We start from the raw sequence: 17,596 nt of genomic DNA, 5'->3' as shown, positions 1-17,596 counted from the left end.
TTAATCCGTTGGGACCATCCACACTGCACTGACCCCCCCTCGCCCCCACCTGCTCTAATACACACACAGACAAACACACCCAGACCACCTCATCCATCATACTCTGAGGTTGTCTGTGTCTCAGCGAGGTGGCCTCGTCGATGACAGCCAGCAGCCAATCGTGAAACTTGCCTCATGTCTGACATTGCTGTTGATGTAGCATTTTTATCGTTAAGAGAAAATCAAGAAGTGAAGAAAAACAATGCGAACAAAAATAAAAATCAGAGCAAAACAGAAATCAGGTGAAACAGGTGTCATTGTTTTCTGCCTTTTTGTCTTTGACATGAATAAACTCACTTCTTTGTTTCCTTTTACAAATGATTTCTACACAGCAGCTTCACAAACACTCTCCTAGTTCTGTTAGAGTAAATGCACCTTGTATTATTTCTTCCCTCTCGCTGGCACAGCCACAGGATGAGGATAACAGAGTGGAGGGGCGAGGGGGCGTTGGTAAAAGGGAAGGAGATGTGATTTAGGGGCATAGAGACTGAGGAGGAGAGGAAAAGTCAATATGAAAATGCAGCAGGGTGTCCTAGTCAGCTGGAGTTTGTGACGGTAGGAATCTTGGTGGTTAAATAAACTGCAGGGCAGGTAGAGAGTCCAGAGGGGGGAAGAGAAGATCAAATGTTAGGAAGATGTGTGCACACAAGTTTTTGATAGGAAAACAGTTTTTTAAGTAGTGCATTTGAAAGCCTTAGGTGTTCTGTTACATAACCACTGACAACATCCTAAGCTACTTGTCCAAGGAAAACTAAAGAAACTTTGGCCTCTTTAGGTGACACAGAATCTACATTGGATCTCAAAACTGAACACACCCTGGTTAAAAAGCCAGGGTTTTTTGACATAAAAAAAAGACACCCTGATAAATAATTTTATTTTTTTATCCCCAAATATTGCATATATCTGTCATGATGTAGGGTTGTTTGGTTTTTGGTTTCGGGTTTCTTCTTATGTTTTTCACAGTTAAGGTTTTGACTCGTTTTTTTGTTATTATTGTTCTTAGATTTTGAATTATGCTTCTGTTATTTTCCTGATCATGCTTTAGTTTTGTCGTCTTGTTCATGTTTTGTCAAGTTTGGTTTTCGGATCTGGTTATGCTTTAGCTTCATGTTTTTCTAGTTTGTTTATTAGAGTCTCTGTTTTTGCCGCAGCCATGTTTTGTTCTGTCTGTCAATTAAGTTTATTCGGCTCACCTGTCCAAGTTAATCTGTCCCCTTGCTCCACCTGGTTTTCACTCGATATATTCACACCTGCTCTGTTTGTCTTTGCGGAAACATCTTTCACTTCAGGAATGCTGTCAAATGGTGTTCCTGATGCTGTCATGTTCTGGGTTTGGGTCAGACCAAAGTGCAGACAAGAGCTGGGCAGCAGCATGTTGTAGTAAGGTTTTAGCTTTATTCAAAAGGATTCCAAAAACGTAGCAAAAACACTGCAGGTACTAACATGAGTGAATCCAAAGACTTACATGAGTACTCTTTGCAGGAACGAAGCAAACACGGAACTTAGTCCTGGTGTAGGGAACGGGCCGAACAGAGTGTGAACGTACAGAAGGAACCAGCGGGGAACAAAGAACACAGACCAACTAATATACAGAGAGACATGAGAGGGTAACAAAGGGCAGCTAATCAAAGAAACAGGGAACAGGTGTGACATGGTTGAGGGGAGACAGAGGGAGCAGGTGAACCTAATATGAAGACTAAAACATGAGGAAAAGGACTAATAACAATAAGGAGATACAGACCTAAGCAAAACCATAGACAAATATAAAATAACCAAAAGAAGCATAAGAAATCTAGAATAACCAAGAACTGAAAGAAACAGAGAAACTGGAGGAAACAGAAGAACAACAACAACAACAACCTAAGAACTGGCAACCTAAGTATAAACAAAAAACCCATAAGGAAACCCTGATTACAAAAGTAAACAAACCTAAAACCACACTGACTGAATTAACTAGAACCAAGCAGGGAACATGAGGACAAACAAAGATGTAAACAATAACTAAAGCTGACCTAACAAGAGGGAGAACAAAATATCTAACATAAATAAACACATAGAATCCAAGGAAGATACAGAACTAATAATTACAATAACAATAATAATGAAACCATTCTAAGTAAAGCAACACCAAGGGAACAAGGGCGAGAGGAAACCAGAACTATTAGAAAACGAAGGTAATAAACAACATGAATACAAACCATAAACAAGAGCATCTAACTACAAACAGTACGAACATATTCACTAACAGCCACTGGACAGTACAATAGAGAGAAACATATTATCATTCTAACTATCCCTACCTTTTACATATGCTGAAGTCTGCACTTACACAACTAACTTTGTAAAATATTATTAAATCATTAAGATCATTCTGTTTATCTAGTTTATCATCCCTTGTTAAAACAAGAGAAAAAAAAACAGTCTATGAGTTTATGATTAAGGCATAAAACCTGAATAAAACAGAAGTAAATAGTTTAAATCCATCCCAATATCTGCTCATATCTATGTGACCAAGACTTACATTATTCTATTCCAGTTTTCTGAATTAATTGCTTCATTGTCAATAGATTTTAGGGAATCAAATATTTTCTAAACCTAAAATAAGGTAGTATAGTGCATTGAGTACTCAGACAGACACTGGTAGAAACGGCTAGAAACCTAATAGAGATTTAACACCAGTACGGAAGAAAGTCTCATACTAATTTCTTTCTGAAGGCTTACCTTCTTCTCCTTTGATCACAGCATCTGTGTGTTTGGCCCCAAGGCTACTGTAAAACACTCCACAGGCCCCAGCACTAGTTTACAGCTTAAAGCCAGAGGGCAAGATTTAGCTCCGGATTGGTATCAGAGTGTGTGTGTTGCAGTGTAAAATTTTGAGCTTGTGTGTATATTATGTGTATTTTTTGCAGGCCAGATGCAACATTTTGTTTCTCTATGTGAATCCATGTTATGTATGTAGGAATTGGTTTGGATAGATAATAGCATGCCTTGTCTTGTACCTACTTGCTTTACTGAACAGGTATATGGGTTCCAAGACCTTAGTGTTTTCTAAGCAAGTTTCTATGTCCCTTGAACCTTCTCACAATTCTTCACATGGCACAAACACAAATTGCAGTGGAGTTTATTAGGATTCAATGCGATCGACCAATACAATGTAGTGCATAATTACGAAGTGGAAGGAAAATAACAAATGGATGTCCACTAACTGAAAATATTTAAAATTGTATAAAAACCAAATTATGATGCTGATTTAGATTTACCCAGCTGATTCGCAGTTGTACAAATTGGTGTCCAGGAGCCTTGAGTGGCAGGATTCCAGGTATGGATCTAAGAAAAAATCTTTCTAGATGAAAAAGAAAAGGGAAAGCCTCTACAGTTATCCCAGTAAAAAGGATGTGGGAGGTGAAAGTAGGGGTAAAAGAGGGATGCTGCAACGAATGTAGAAAAGATCAATTGTGAACTGCAGGAAGAGAGAAAGGAGCGGAGAGAGAAAAGAGGCATTAGAGGATTCCCCCAGGTAAAGGAGATTGTTGTGTCTCATTGTGTTGAACTGCTCCACTATCTGATGCAGACTCAGCTGTGACACCTGTCACCACTCCTAATGAAACAGCTCCCACAATCCTCCGCTGCTGAAGCTTTTGTTCGCTCCCTGCCTCCTTTGTGTACTGCCCTCTCTTTTTCTTTCAAGGGTTGGCTGCAGTAGCGTCTTTTGTGCAATATATGTAAGCCCAATGTGAGGGATGTGTGTGAATGTTGTGCTGTATCATCACGCTCTTCAAAGGAATACCACCCTGTGCTTTTCATTACAATTCAGATGCATCTATTTAAAAAATAAAAAAATAACCTGTAAATGGTTGATGTGTGACGTGGTTTGCTTTTGCTGTCGGGTGCACAGTTGTATGGAGATGCTTAGTTTTGGCAAAACTAACTATACGTGGTACCTCAAACTCAAAGCATTACAAAGCTAGTCAGGGGCTTCTTTTCTTTGTTTTAGCCCATCTTATTTCCTCCATTCCTCTCTTAGCTCCTCCCAGCAAAGTGAGTGTGTGCTAACACACACAGCCTTGGCTCCATGGCATTGGTTTTGGGATTAAAAAGTTTGATCCTTGGTTTTGGTAAAGACATGTAAAGGTACTACATCATCATGGGATTCACCCATGCTCCTCTTTAAATGACTTATTTATCCATCCCCACTGATGCCCTGGTGGAGGCTGTCGTTTTTTTTTTTAACCTTCCTTTTATTCTTTTTGTTTCAGTTAGTTCAGTTTGTTTTTATTTTGCCAAGATTAGAATCAGCTCGTAAGCATTCTGACAGCATCTGTGAATACTTCAAATTTGGACTGTTAGCCTCGCTGACTAACAGTCTGCTCCGCTGAGCTTCTTGGCATTGATTTGATCTCTTATCAATCTGCTGTTTTAGGGTATCTTTCCTCTTACTTTGTGAGAAAAAAATACCAAGATTATGCTGAGGAATTCACATAAAGTTATTTTGAAAGTTATATTTTGAGTCACAATAATGATATTACCTAATCTGACTGTGGTGTGATAGGAATAACAAGCTAACAAGTTTTAAAAGCTACCATGCTAACTTTTTATGTATTACTGTTTTGTTTTTCTAAACATTATTATCGTAATAAAATTAAATTACCATTAAAGCCACTTTGTTGCACAAACAGAATGCAGTAAAAGTATAGCCATCAATGAATGAATGGATGGATGGATGGATGGATGATGACACACTTAACATTCTGTTCCTTTAGACTGATTAACTTATTTCTATATTGATGAAACTGCTGACTGCATGGCTTAGCATTGTTTCCCTGTTGCTTAAATAGCATTCTGCTGTCTGAGTTTTCTTTGATACAAATGTCTGCTATCACAGTAGGACAAGTACAGTTTGCTTGATTATGTTTGAAGTGGGGTTTGTTTTCGCATTTGCCTTTTAATATTCATACACCATGTCGATTATTTGCACCATCTTTATATTGCTGTTGACATTAATAATGAAGGGTAGAAACTATTTGTTTTCTAATTAAACTTTACACTTTAGAATTCTGAGGATGTCAAACATCTCACATTTTGTGCACTGTTTAAACCTTGTACTTTGTTCATAATATCTAAAGATTCAAGAGTTTTGACTTAGGATCCAAGGACGCAGCTTTAGATCTCATGAATGAACAGAATGCTTGAATCGTATTTGCTGAAGCAGATATAATCAGTTTAAAAACAAATTTTTTTTATAGAACATGGATTCCATCTTACAGATCCATTATTCTTTTAACTTACCTCAGGCTGAAATGATTGCTTAAAGCATGTCTCTTTGCTTTTATTAACATGATACAAATATGATGTTGCGGCGTATTTGTTCATCACTGAAGAGCATCAAGTAGGTGTATATTTAAAGTGCTGAACTCCCATTTATTTCACTTCAATCCATTAGACAGTCTTAGAGTACAGCATGGTGCTATTTCTGGGAGATTCCTCCGTTTCCTGACTCGCTCCTCCAAAACACCCCAAAGAGGCTCAATAATATTTAGATCTGGTGACTATGCAGGCGATGGGAGATGTTCAACTTCACTTTCATGTTCATCAAACCAATCTTTTACCAGTCTTGCTGAGTGTATCGGTGCATTGTCATCCTGATACACGCCACCGCCTTCAGGATACAATGTTTGAACCATTAGATGCACATGGTCCTCAAGAATGGTTCGGTAGTCTTTGGCAGTGACGCGCCCATCTAGCACAAGTATTGGGCCAAGGGAATGCCATGATATGGCAGCCCAAACCATCACTGATCCGCCCCCATGCTTCACTCTGGGCATGTAACAGTCTGGGTGGTACGCTTCTTTGGGGCTTCTCCACACCGTAACACTCCCGGATGTGGGGAAAACAGTAAAGGTGGACTCATCAGAGAAAAATACATGTTTCACATTGTCCACAGCCCAAGATTTGCGCTCCTTGCACCATTGAAACCGACATTTGGCATTGGCATGAGTGAGCAAAGGTTTGGCTATAGCAGCCCGGCCATGTGGAGCTCCCGACGGACAGTTCTGGTAGAAACAGGAGTTGAGGTGCAGATTTAATTCTGCCGTGATTTGGGCAGCTGTGGTTTTATGATTTTCGGATACAATCCGGGTTAGCACCCGTACATCCCTTTCAGACAGCTTCCTCTTGTGTCCACAGTTAATCCTGTTGGATGTGGTTCATCCTTCTTGGTGGTTTGCTGACATTACCCTGGATACCGTGGCTCTTGATACATCACAAAGACTTGCTGTCTTGGTCACAGATGTGCCAGCAAGACATGCACCAACAATTTGTCCTCTTTTGAACTCTGGTATGTCATTCATAATGTTGTGTGCATTTCAATATTTTGAGCAAAACTGTGCTCTTACCCTGCTAATTGAACCTTCACACTCTGCTCTTACTGGTGCAATGTGCAATCAATGAAGACTGGCTACCAGTCCAATTTAGCCATGAAACCTCCCACACTAAAATGACAGGTGTTTCAGTTTCATTGTCCAACCCCTTGTAGGTTTGTGAGTGAACTTCTGTAATCTTTTCCTGCTGCCTTCCCTGCTGCAAAGCTGTGTTATGTTCTTAGTGGAGCCTCCTAGTGTTTGGGAAGAGATCGCTAGAAATGACTTAATTAGTCCAAACAAGTTTAATTCACTATGATCATCTGGATCAATTATCCTTCCTGAGGAGACACCCTATTTATGTGGGTAAATTCCAGAGCTGAATTAGCATTTTTCTGGTTCCACAGCAAATTTTTTGCCATTGTTTTGAGATTTGTCTTTTCTTAGCTCATTCTTGCTGTACGTATTTTAAGCTATTTTATTGTCTTATTATTTAGCGACAGAGATTTTGCATCCTTTGAGAGTCACTAAGTTTCCATTTTGTATTTATGAGCATAATCTGCTTCCTGCCGAGTTACTGAAAGGCTTACTAGCACATATGGGCTGGCATATTTTTCTTATTGCATTGTGCCTCATTGTACTTGACTTAAACATAAATAAATGCCTATGTCCTATTGTGCTGTATTTTATTGTATATGATGTATTATACAATATTGTATATATCACATTATATTGTTACATATTTTGTTTTATTATTATATTGTGTTGTATTCAGTTAGTTTTAAACATTGGATTTGAATGAATGAGGATACAAAGGTGAAGTTAATGGTATCGAACCTTTATTTATTGGATTGTCAGCTGTGTGTGGAGATATGCCGCTATGTCGTATCGGCCACAAAGCAGAGATACTGAGACTTAACGGTCCATTTACCTGTCACAGGTTTTCATTTTTCTTATTTACCAGGAGTGCCCCCAGATCCTGCCATCCACTCAGATCTACATTCCTGCCGGGGTAATGAGGCCAATCACTCTGCTGGCTCAGAACCTGCCCCAGCCTCAGTCCGGACAGAGGAACTATGAGTGCATCTTTCACATCCAGGGAAACACGCACAGTGTCCCTGCGCTGAGGTTCAACAGCTCAAGCATCCAGTGTCAGAAGACCACGGTAAGAGTTAAATCTCGCACAATCTTTGAGAAAGTCGTACTGATTGAACTGTCAGGAAGCTTTACAGCTAGCAGCAAAAAAGAGGAATGTAAAGGCTGAAATTAAAAGATGGGGCCAAAATTACTGACTGTCACACAGGCACCCTTTCATCATTCTAACCACTGATTTCTGCCTATTAGCTTTTACTCATATTGCCACCACTAATAGGGAGCAACCATTTGAGCAGTGCTCATCTCCTGAGCTCCACTCAGGACAATCAGGGATTTTACTAATTCCAGTTATGACCTAACTTAACAGGTGTATGCTGCAGCAGTTGCTCGCCACGAATGGTCCAGCATCGAACCTTGCAGTAAAAGGGCTGCAGGAACCAATGTGTGCTTTAGCAACGATTCCGACCTCCTTTTCTTCAGCTTGTCCCACACCTGTCAGCCACTGTGCCTCATTTAGCTGACTTCTGCATTACCACAGGTTCACATTGCTGATTTGCGACCACCCGGTGCTTTTGAACTCTACAAAGGAATGATCGAGCGCCAGCACTGTGATCCTTGAATTCTTTCTGCCTCTGATGTTGGACGGTGACTCAAAAATAGTTCATGGGCATATCATTGAAGTTGATTTCCCGATCATAATGATAGCTCCTGCAGTTCTTTTGTGCTTCGGAGAGGTAAATCATGCATATTTTGCCGCTCGCCTTCCTGTAATTGCTCCACGCAAGTGATTGTGCTTTTAGATTTGACTTTTAGGGTTGTTATTACCAGTTTTTTTGGCAGATTTGTCTTTTAATGACATGCTTGCTCTGAAGCCTTTTGAATATTGAATGAGCTGTAAAAACAGTAAGTGCTGTTCATCAAGCTGAATATTTAAATGGCATGGTTCTAAAGGAATGCTGGCCTTTACTCTCATTACTTTGAATGACATTTCTATTCCTTAGGCAAAGTGAGATGCAGACTTTTTGTCGTTCGGACGTCATTCTCAGGCATTAATCAAACTCCTTCTAAGAAAAAAGGTGTACATTGCTGTGAAAAAGTTTTTATTGGGATTTTAAGTTAAATGACCAACACAAAGTAGTGCATATTTGTCAATTGAAATTATGATGATTCTTGGGTTTTAAAGTTTTAACAAATGAAAATCCGAAAAGTGTTGCATGGATATTCAGCTCCCTTTTTAACGACACCCCTGAGTAAAAGTGCAGCCAAACGCCTTTGGAATTCACATAATTAGTTAATAAAACACACTTTTGTCTAATTTAATCACAGCATAAATACAGCTCTTTTGTAAAGAACTCAGAGGTTTGTTTGAGAATTTTAATGACCAAAGTCAGCATGATTAAGAAACGGTAACCCGGGTGGGGGTGTCCTCTTCTTGGATGTGGGGTCACCAGCATCTGGATCGGCTGAGCGGCGATGGTAGAGCTGAGCTGGATAATGTTCCTACCTGGGCTATCGTTTCAGTGGCAGTGATGTGGTGTGTTTGCGGGGGCGGGGTGAGGGACGCCAGCCTCGAGTGCTTGCCGCTGGCCCGGGGACCTCTTGCCGGGTGAGTTTGTCCCCTCTTGGTGTGGGGTCGGGGGCTCCGTTGTGAGCTCGATGCTCGACAATGTCTGCCCTGTTGCGCGGGCGCTGGGATGGCATTGCGCGGGGCCCTTGCCTTGCTGTCGCGATGCGCTGTGTGTTAGGGGTGGGATGCTGCGTGGCTGCTTGGAGCGGGGCTGTGTATGAAGCTTGTGCTGTGTGGGTGTTGCTTTGTTGGCCTTTTGGGGATGAAGTTCTCCTGTGGGAGTGTGCCCATGTGCTGTGGGGGGGTGATTCATGGCGTTTGGGTTCGGGGGCATGTGTTCGATATCTGTGTCTGACATCATTTTTGACACTGATTTGACCCACATGCAGAAAGAATCACAGCAGAGAATTTCGAGATGAAAAAAAAAGAAGTTTATTTTCCCTTTTATTTCTACAGGGGAGTAACAGGAGTCAGGTCTCTCCAACTGAGGGAAAAAGGCAGGTAAGAAACTGTGACGGTAATATATAGTAAATAATGGATATTGCTCTTACTAGAAAGGAGAGGGGATCTGCCAGGGGAGACGGAGTTAAGGAAACTGGGAGCTGAGTTCAAAGGCTTCCTTGTGGTTGCGCTCGTCTTTTCCGTGAGGAGTGAGAGGGTGACGAAGCTGATGTTGCGTTGAAAGCTTGCCAGCGAGTTGTTTAGGTCTGGTGGGATAACTGAAGATTCTTTGATTGTGGAGAGCATACAGAATCCAGACAGGGAATCACAAAGCTCCAAGTGCTAGACGAAAGATCGGTGGACTGACCCGCACTCTGGAACAGATACCTGAGGCAAAAACCCATGCATCAGAAAAATCAAAACAAACTGATCAAATACTAGGATAAGCAGGCTTGAGCTGGTTACCACGTAGGCTCAACACTCAGGCAAAGAGTTGCTGGCAGCCACGGCTTAAATAGTGTTCACAGCAATCAGAAGATGGAAGACACCTGTTCAGATTCCTCCTGTAGCTCCGACATCCTCTGCTGGATGAATAAGATTAGCAGCAAGCAGAACAGACAGACTCCCAGATCCCGACAGTGTCCTTGTTGGGGGTGGCCCAGGGTGGAGATTCATGTCGGTTTCATTGGGGGTGGAGGGCTCATGGGTTGGGATCTGAAGTCATTGGGGGTTGGGACTCTTTTATTCTGTGGCGGCTCTGGTTGGCAGGCTTGTTTGGACCTTGTAGACCCTTCTTTTGTACATGGCCCCCTCCCGGATGAGGATGGGGATGGTTGGGGACTGGGGTCGGGGCGGGGGGTTGTGGTCCGGGCCGGGTCGCTCAGGATCAGGCACGAGCCCGGACTAGCCCAGACCAGGTTCAGATGCTAGGGCGGTCTGCCTGTCTCCACCCCCGGAGGGAAGGGGAGCACCTCCTGGGTCCGGGGGCTGGTTGTCCCTATGGGGTATCGGCTACCTGGACCTGGGTGCTTTGGTGTGTGCTGGCTCACTCCTGGTGGCTACTTGCCACGGCCCGGACCCCTGAGCTCGGTTGGGCCTCTGCTTGGGGAGTGATGTGTCCCGGGGTCTCGGGTCTCTGGGTTCATGGCTGGATCTGCTCGGGCGTAGACGGGTGCCGGCGAGGCCTGTGGGCTCGTCGCTGCAGCTCCCTGGGGCTTTTGCACTGTGGCTGCTGGGTGGTTCCCCTAGGATTCTCCCCTGCTCCTTTCTGGGGGGGTTACGGTAGTCCCGGCAGTGGTTCTCCTGGATTTCCTCTGGTCTGGCCTTTGTCTGTCTCTCGGATCTCCTCCGTATCTGTCCCGGGTCAAGGTGGCAGGCCTGTGGCTCCTCACACTCAATATCGCATATTTTTCTGGAGAAACCTTGTATGCACATGCGCACTCACACTCAGACCCACAGGTGTTTAGATTCAGGTGTTAAGAGATACACAAATGTTCTATATTAAGCCGCATTTACCACTAAATACATCTTGCATTCATAAGTACCTTGCACCTTTCGGTAAAAAGGCTGGTAATAGAAACATTTCTGCAGGTGTAGAGGCAAGCACGATGTTATCTTGTATTCTCTTCATCCTTCATTCTTTCCTCCATTCTATTCTACTTCTCTCCCCTTTTCCTTTTTGCCCCCCTTTCTCTCTTTTGTGCTTCTTTTTTTTCCTTTCCATTTCTGTCTCCGTGTCCGTAACAATTGAAATAATCCCGAAGCAGTTTCTAATAGAATTTCCTTATATGAGTATCAAGCAGAGCTTTAAAGCATTAGCTGTAATGCTTCACTTGTGAAAGTAAATCTGCTTTTTCTTGGGACTCAGACAACAATTCTGAGTGCTTTTCTGCCGGACAAGACACGGTAAAAAAAAAGAAAAGAAAAGAAACGGTAACCAGGTTTTTGTGCATACATGCAAGGAGCTATGAGATTAGGAGGTAGAAAGAAGGATGAATAACAACGCTGCACATTAACCTGAACTCGCCACAATAAAAATGTAGGTGGCAATGGGGGGAGAGGGGTGGGGGTTAATCAGGTCAGAGTTAATCAGAAAATAATTGCAGGTAAATACAGAGCCATCCTGGAAGAGCTTAGTTATGTGTTAAATGGCCCAAACAAAGTAATCTTTGGTAAAGCTCAAATTTGATGTTCACAATTGGTCCTCTTCCAAACTGCCTTAAAATCATAGATTATTTACCTCACATTTTACATTATTTGTTACTTTGTGTTGGTCTATTACATACAATTTGAACAAAATTCATTAAAATTGTTTTTATGAATACCTTTGCATGGCACTGTTTGTTTTTTTAAGGGTGTAGCTTGAAGAACTTCCTCCCTCATCACCGAAAACAAAATTGCAGTTAGTTTTGTAGCAGTTAGTTTTTATTCCCAGTCATATGATAGACTCTGGTACATTTATTACTACACCTCTACTACTGCTGTGACCTGCTGATGCTGTAGGAAAGAGCCAGAGACCTGCCTCTGAAGAACTCAGACAAAACCAAATGGATGCATACACAGAAAACACACACACCTGAACACACTCCTCCATTCATATCCTTATTCCTCAGTGAACATCAATGTTTTATAAAATCCCAACGTTATCTCTGCAAACGTCCAGGAAAACAGGAAACACAGCGGTCTCAACACAACTTTGCAGCTGTTGATTGAGCTAGATACTGGATGCTGAACTGTGCGTGTCTGCTCGTGCACACATCCACGTAGTGTTAGGTGGAATGAGTAAGCCCCTTTTTCTCTCGGCTCCCCCCACCTGTCGGCTCGTCAGGTGGGACTGTGATAGGATCCAATTAGAGGGAGCTGTAGATAAAATGATGATGAATTGCGGTGGTGTAGTAGACTGACGGACACAGATATACGCACACACACAGACACAGATAGGCTCGCATTGAAAAAAGAAAGGCAAAAACAAAGCAAAAGGGAGCCAAGGAAGAGGTGAGGGAAATAGGTGCAAACAACATCACTGTATAAAAATGGATAGAGGAAGGAGTACGAGAAAAGGAAAAGAATATAAGGAAAAACAGACCACGTTCAACAAAAAAACTGGAAAAAACAAACAAATGTGGAGAAACAGATGGAGATGGGTTTGGAGAGATGGAGAGAAAAAGATTTTGGAATAAAATGGATAGGAAAGAAAAAAAGAAATCATGATCCATGAAAAAGTGGAACAACTGAGAATAAGCAGAACAACAGAGAGGGGGACATGTGGGACAGTCAGGTTTGGTTAGGAAGTTGTTCAGCCGTGCATCGCTCCTTTAATAAAAGGCTCATTTCTCATGGACTCTCATTGTAATTTCAGCATTTTAACTGACAAGGACCAATATATCAGCACCACTTGGTAAGGATGTGTAATAACCCTAAAATAAATTCATACTTTATTGCTGTAGCATCTCACACTGAAACATTTTGTAAAATATAACCATTCATTTGACTGCATTTATTAAATTGACATAAAAAAAATGCATTTAAGATATAATTGTTTTTAATAGCATCATTTAAGTCAAAGCCTTTTTTTATTTATTCTATAATGTTTAAGTTGATCCGGGTTTCTGGAACAATTATCAAGTACCCATGATATTCTGCGACCTTATGGAGTAAAACAGGTCCAATTGTTTTAGTCACTCACCACTGGGTGGAAGGACAACCTATACTTATCTTGCTACCATGCACAGGCACAGATTGTTGGCGTCTCCAAGTCTCCACCACATCTATAAGGCAGTATCGGTTGCTTGGGAGTGATGTGAGAAAAAAAAGCCTACTGTCCTAATATCTCAAACATAAACTTTAGCAGAACTGTATGGGACCTTAATTGTAATATTGTGCTTTAGTCAGATGAGACTAATGCCTCCTTCATAAAGCCCTTCCGTCATAAACATACAAAGGCGAGCTCCTGTCTGAGCTGCCTATAAATCTTGATAAATCACAAATAAAACCAACTATTTTCCAGACTCTTGTGAGCTTTAGAAAAACCCAACCAGCATTGTGGAACCAAAGAAAATCAGGTTTAGAATGGGATGTACTCAATCTAGAACATTGCACTTAACCCCTTTCTGCCCAAATTTGTTTACATTAATTGCATTTTTGCTGTCAAGTAGATACTAAATTAAGTAGAGACTGGTTACTTTAATATAGCTCATACAGTAGATGTAAATGTAGGTGTGATGCAAATTAACATTTATCATATTTAGACATAATAGTGTTGTAATTATGAATATGAATATATTATTTAATATTAATGCTTTAATATTTTATTAAATAATATTTTGGTCTGTTAAGGGTTGTCCTGTGAATACCAGCCCAATAAGGTAGTGGCATTAGGACAAAATTGAAAGGGATGAGCCAAGCTCTGACATTATTGAACAGCAAAACTCTGCATACACATGGAATGAATTCACACAGTTTCTTAAAATACAAGAATTTATTAACAAAAATAAGTCACCTCAAAGTCAAACATATTTCAATCAACAAACTCTTTACTATGCTAAAACGATCAAACTGGGGTCCAGAGGGATTCTGACGGCCCTTGGTCAGCATTCAGTTCCCTGACAGCGGGTCAGAGAGTGAGCCTCCCCCGGCTAAAAAACACGAGTCATCCCATTAGCAGGAGGTTGTGGCGCATTATTTCATGGTAGTAAAAGACTAGCCTATGTAGGGATTTGATCATTTTAGGCTATAGTTTACAGATTAGTAAGCTAATAATATATAAACTATAGCAACAGTGCCACAATCAGCGCAGGTTCAGAGATAGGGAGACGAGCCGGTGCCCAGTGCCCAGCTATAAACCCAGCAAACCAGCTCACTGGCAGGAGAGAAACTAAAAAACAAGGTACTGATAATGGAAAAAGAAATAAACAATAAGTTAGGTCATAGATATAGTACCCCAGTAACAACAATCTATTCTGCGCTTTACTGCGTTTTCATCGCAAGACGAGCGCACATCTGGGAAAGAGGAGGAAATAGGAAAGGATGGCACTGTGTGGACAGTGGTAGGGGAGCAAGAAAGTAGAGGGAGGCGTCAGAGCCAGAATGTGTTGACAGAGCGCCAGATCCACAATGCCCAGACCGCTTTCCTCTGCTTGGTGGATGCCAAAAAGCTCATCCACGTTCAGGGCTGCAGGGTGGCTGAGGCCCGCAGATTTTTAGGAGATTATTTCTCCTCGGACATGAGTGTGGATGAGCTGAAGGCATTTTTAGCACTAGTTTATGTCCGCGAAGTGAAAGGGGGGTGTAACATAGAGCTGTCCAGCTTTTGGTCAGATTAGTAAAGCTTTTTTTTTTAAATGTACCCACTACTGTGTATTATTTTTCAGTACTATTTATAAATAATAATAAAACATAATAGGTTTTGATCAAATACTATTATTAATTCTTGTCAAAACCATAATTTTATAGTGTTAATGCGATGACGTCATCACCGCCCTCGCATCCAGAATGCTCCCGTTAAATTGATGGGCTTGGGTGTTCTAGTAGTGTTAGAATTCTGGGAGTCCTAGTGTTAACTGTAGCTAACCTCCGTAGATGTGGGGTGGGGCACATTACAGCTGTAACCACGGTGATGCGGTCCCGTTGTCCTTCCTTCAGACTGGAAAAACTGCTCCACTCAGCATTGTAGAGACAGGGTCTGCTTGGAACTCTCTGGAACACAGTTTGCTTCTGTACACCTCAGAGAGAAAAGTCAAGTCACGCTTGTACCTTAATTACCCCCGTTCATGAATGAATACCGAATACACAAACAGCAATTCATTCCTACTTAACTTAGTGCATATGATCGCGTGATCGTATGACACTCTTGGATCCAGTTTGAAGAGTTATGTTTGTTTGCCTGCAAAGAGACATTAACGCGCTGTGTCCCTCCGTCCAGTTCCTCTGAGGACCTGTGTGGAAGTGGTCAGTTTGTTGCAAGAGCAGGGTTTTTATTCGGACAGTGACGTCATGGGAAGTCCGCTGTTACCCCGTTTCTGGCAGTGCTGGGAGTAGGTTAATGTGATTTATTTTGAAAGTTCCAGAAAAGCTCGTACTGGCCTTTCATTTTGTAACCATGGCTGGGGTCCCAACAATAGTAAGTAAACAAAATGTTCTACCTTCTGTATCAATATAATTTTATGGATAGTGCTGTTGCTAAAACAAGGCTTAAAAATTTAATTAAAACCTGTGTTTCTGTATAATCCATTCTGGTCCAACATCACAGTATTACAAATACAGCCTAATCCTATAAAATCACAACCTGATGTATTTCCCACTCTGGCCTCTTAATGCAGGCAATGTGCTTCCCATACAATGCTGGTATGTGTCAAGTATGCATCAACTGGCATCTTGTCAGCATTTTTACCTGAAACAGTCTAAAAGCAAATAATAGCGTCAGACTTCTTGTTGGTTGCATGTGAAGCCACTCTTAACAGAACTACCCTTGGCTAAAATCCAATGATAAGTTCTGTCCTGGCAATTAAGCTTTTTAGCAACAAATTCATCAAATGGGTTTGGCATGAATCAAAGAATGAATATGGAGAAAAGCAATCCTCACCGTTAGGTATAGTGGAGGAAAGAGGAATTTGTGTAAAGAGGAGTTATCAGCGTTCCCTCGGTGTACCAGTAATTGTGAACCTAAACAAAGAAGAAAAAAAAATCCTAGCTATAAAAGGAGACGTTTCTTTGCAGCTTTGTCTTTATTAAAGCCTTCCACAATGTCTGTAATCATCCAGCAAATCTGAATGCTAAAATTATTATCAGTGTTGCTCTAATGAGCTTGATATTTAAACTTGTATGGTGTTTTATGCCAGGTGGACATTTTTTTAGACTCTTCCCTTTATCACTACTTTGCCCAGATAAAAAAAAAAAAAAAAAAAGTGTGCTTATAGACCAAACAGAAGCTATCGAGGATCAATAGATGGAAATCCATCTGTGATTGTGAACTAGCACAACGGCCACTATTGTGTTCAGTTTTCTCAGCAGGGAGGAGCGAGTTTATGTATCACGGCTGCCTGTGACTCTTGGGTAGCTGAGGGTAATAAATCAGAGGGAAAATTAGCCAGCAGTGGATGTACACTCATCCGTTCAATCTTACTGTCTCTTTGTGCATTATTTAGTCCCTCACCAAACAGTGAAACATTGAACTTGCTAAGTCAGATACACCAGGGACCTGCGAAATGCATCGATGCAGAGAAGAGAGTGTTCACGGGACAACACAGGATGGAGGTGGGTTGCTTGGGATACCTACAGGTTCTTTTTTTTCTTAAAACAAGCGCACGCACACGCACAAATTTCTTCCCCAGGGGTTTGGAAGCCCAACATGAAGCAGACATATGGAGATTCTTCACATGATCTTCTTCCTAATCATGTGGAGCAGACTGAGACTGTAGCATCAGCAACGACCAGGAATTTGCTTTACATGATTTATTGCACTGACACACATAGACCTTGTGTGTGTTTGTGTGTGGAACAATGTGTGTGTTAACTTCCTGCTGCACGTCTGTGCATCTGGCACACTTTGGAACAGCAAAGCCAATTTGGGAAGATGAATGCCTCTGGCTGTATGTGTGCAGCTCAAAAAAGTATCTTAATCTGACTGATGTCAAGACATTTAAAACAGGCATGAATCTCATATTCATTTTAATGATCTATTAGAATTTTTCTTTTAACAGTCTCTAATGATGAGACATCTTTAATAATTTTTAAAAACAGAAACAAATATCTTGTATTTTTGCCAATCTACATAGGATCAAAATAGACATATACGCTCGAATATATCATAAAGTGCACTCCAATTCATATTTGTAAGTTGCTTAAAATGTCACATATCACTAGCTAAATATTTGACCACTTCCCGTAGCAATGGGTGAGCTGGCACAGGAAAGCATCATCAATACATTTTTAACACAATTCAGGTTGAGAACTCCAAAAGCATATTTTTCGCTTGTTTTAATAATCCCAAAACCAATTTTGATAGTGAACACTGAAGTGACCCCAGTTGTCTGCCAACCTGTTGTTTTGGTGACGTTTACGAATTTGTGGATAGTCCTCTGTCTTCATTATTCAACCCACT

General features: G+C 41.3%; 1 protein-coding gene and 1 long non-coding RNA gene across 3 annotated transcripts in view; one reads left to right on the top strand and one right to left on the bottom strand.

Annotated features, from left to right (window-relative positions):
- The window catches only part of LOC124866229, a 33,713-nt gene extending 31,615 nt beyond the window's left edge, over nucleotides 1-2,098 (bottom strand). Inside the window, exon 1 of the long non-coding RNA XR_007037756.1 lies at nucleotides 1,505-2,098. This is a non-coding gene — a long non-coding RNA (uncharacterized LOC124866229). The remainder of the gene's footprint in view (nucleotides 1-1,504) is intronic.
- Nucleotides 1-17,596, top strand: part of LOC124866209 (plexin-A1-like) — a 412,523-nt gene that overhangs the window by 259,273 nt on the left and 135,654 nt on the right. For both annotated transcript variants that reach the window (XM_047361910.1, XM_047361902.1), the window contains exon 10: nucleotides 7,360-7,560. In XM_047361910.1, the coding sequence (XP_047217866.1) occupies nucleotides 7,360-7,560 (201 nt within the window). The remainder of the gene's footprint in view (nucleotides 1-7,359; nucleotides 7,561-17,596) is intronic.

The sequence above is a fragment of the Girardinichthys multiradiatus genome, chromosome 1 (genome assembly GCF_021462225.1).
Source record: "Girardinichthys multiradiatus isolate DD_20200921_A chromosome 1, DD_fGirMul_XY1, whole genome shotgun sequence".
NCBI classification, from domain to species: Eukaryota; Metazoa; Chordata; class Actinopteri; order Cyprinodontiformes; family Goodeidae; genus Girardinichthys; species Girardinichthys multiradiatus.
Note: the sequence above shows the minus strand (reverse complement) of the source record. Positions and strands in the feature narration are given on the sequence as shown.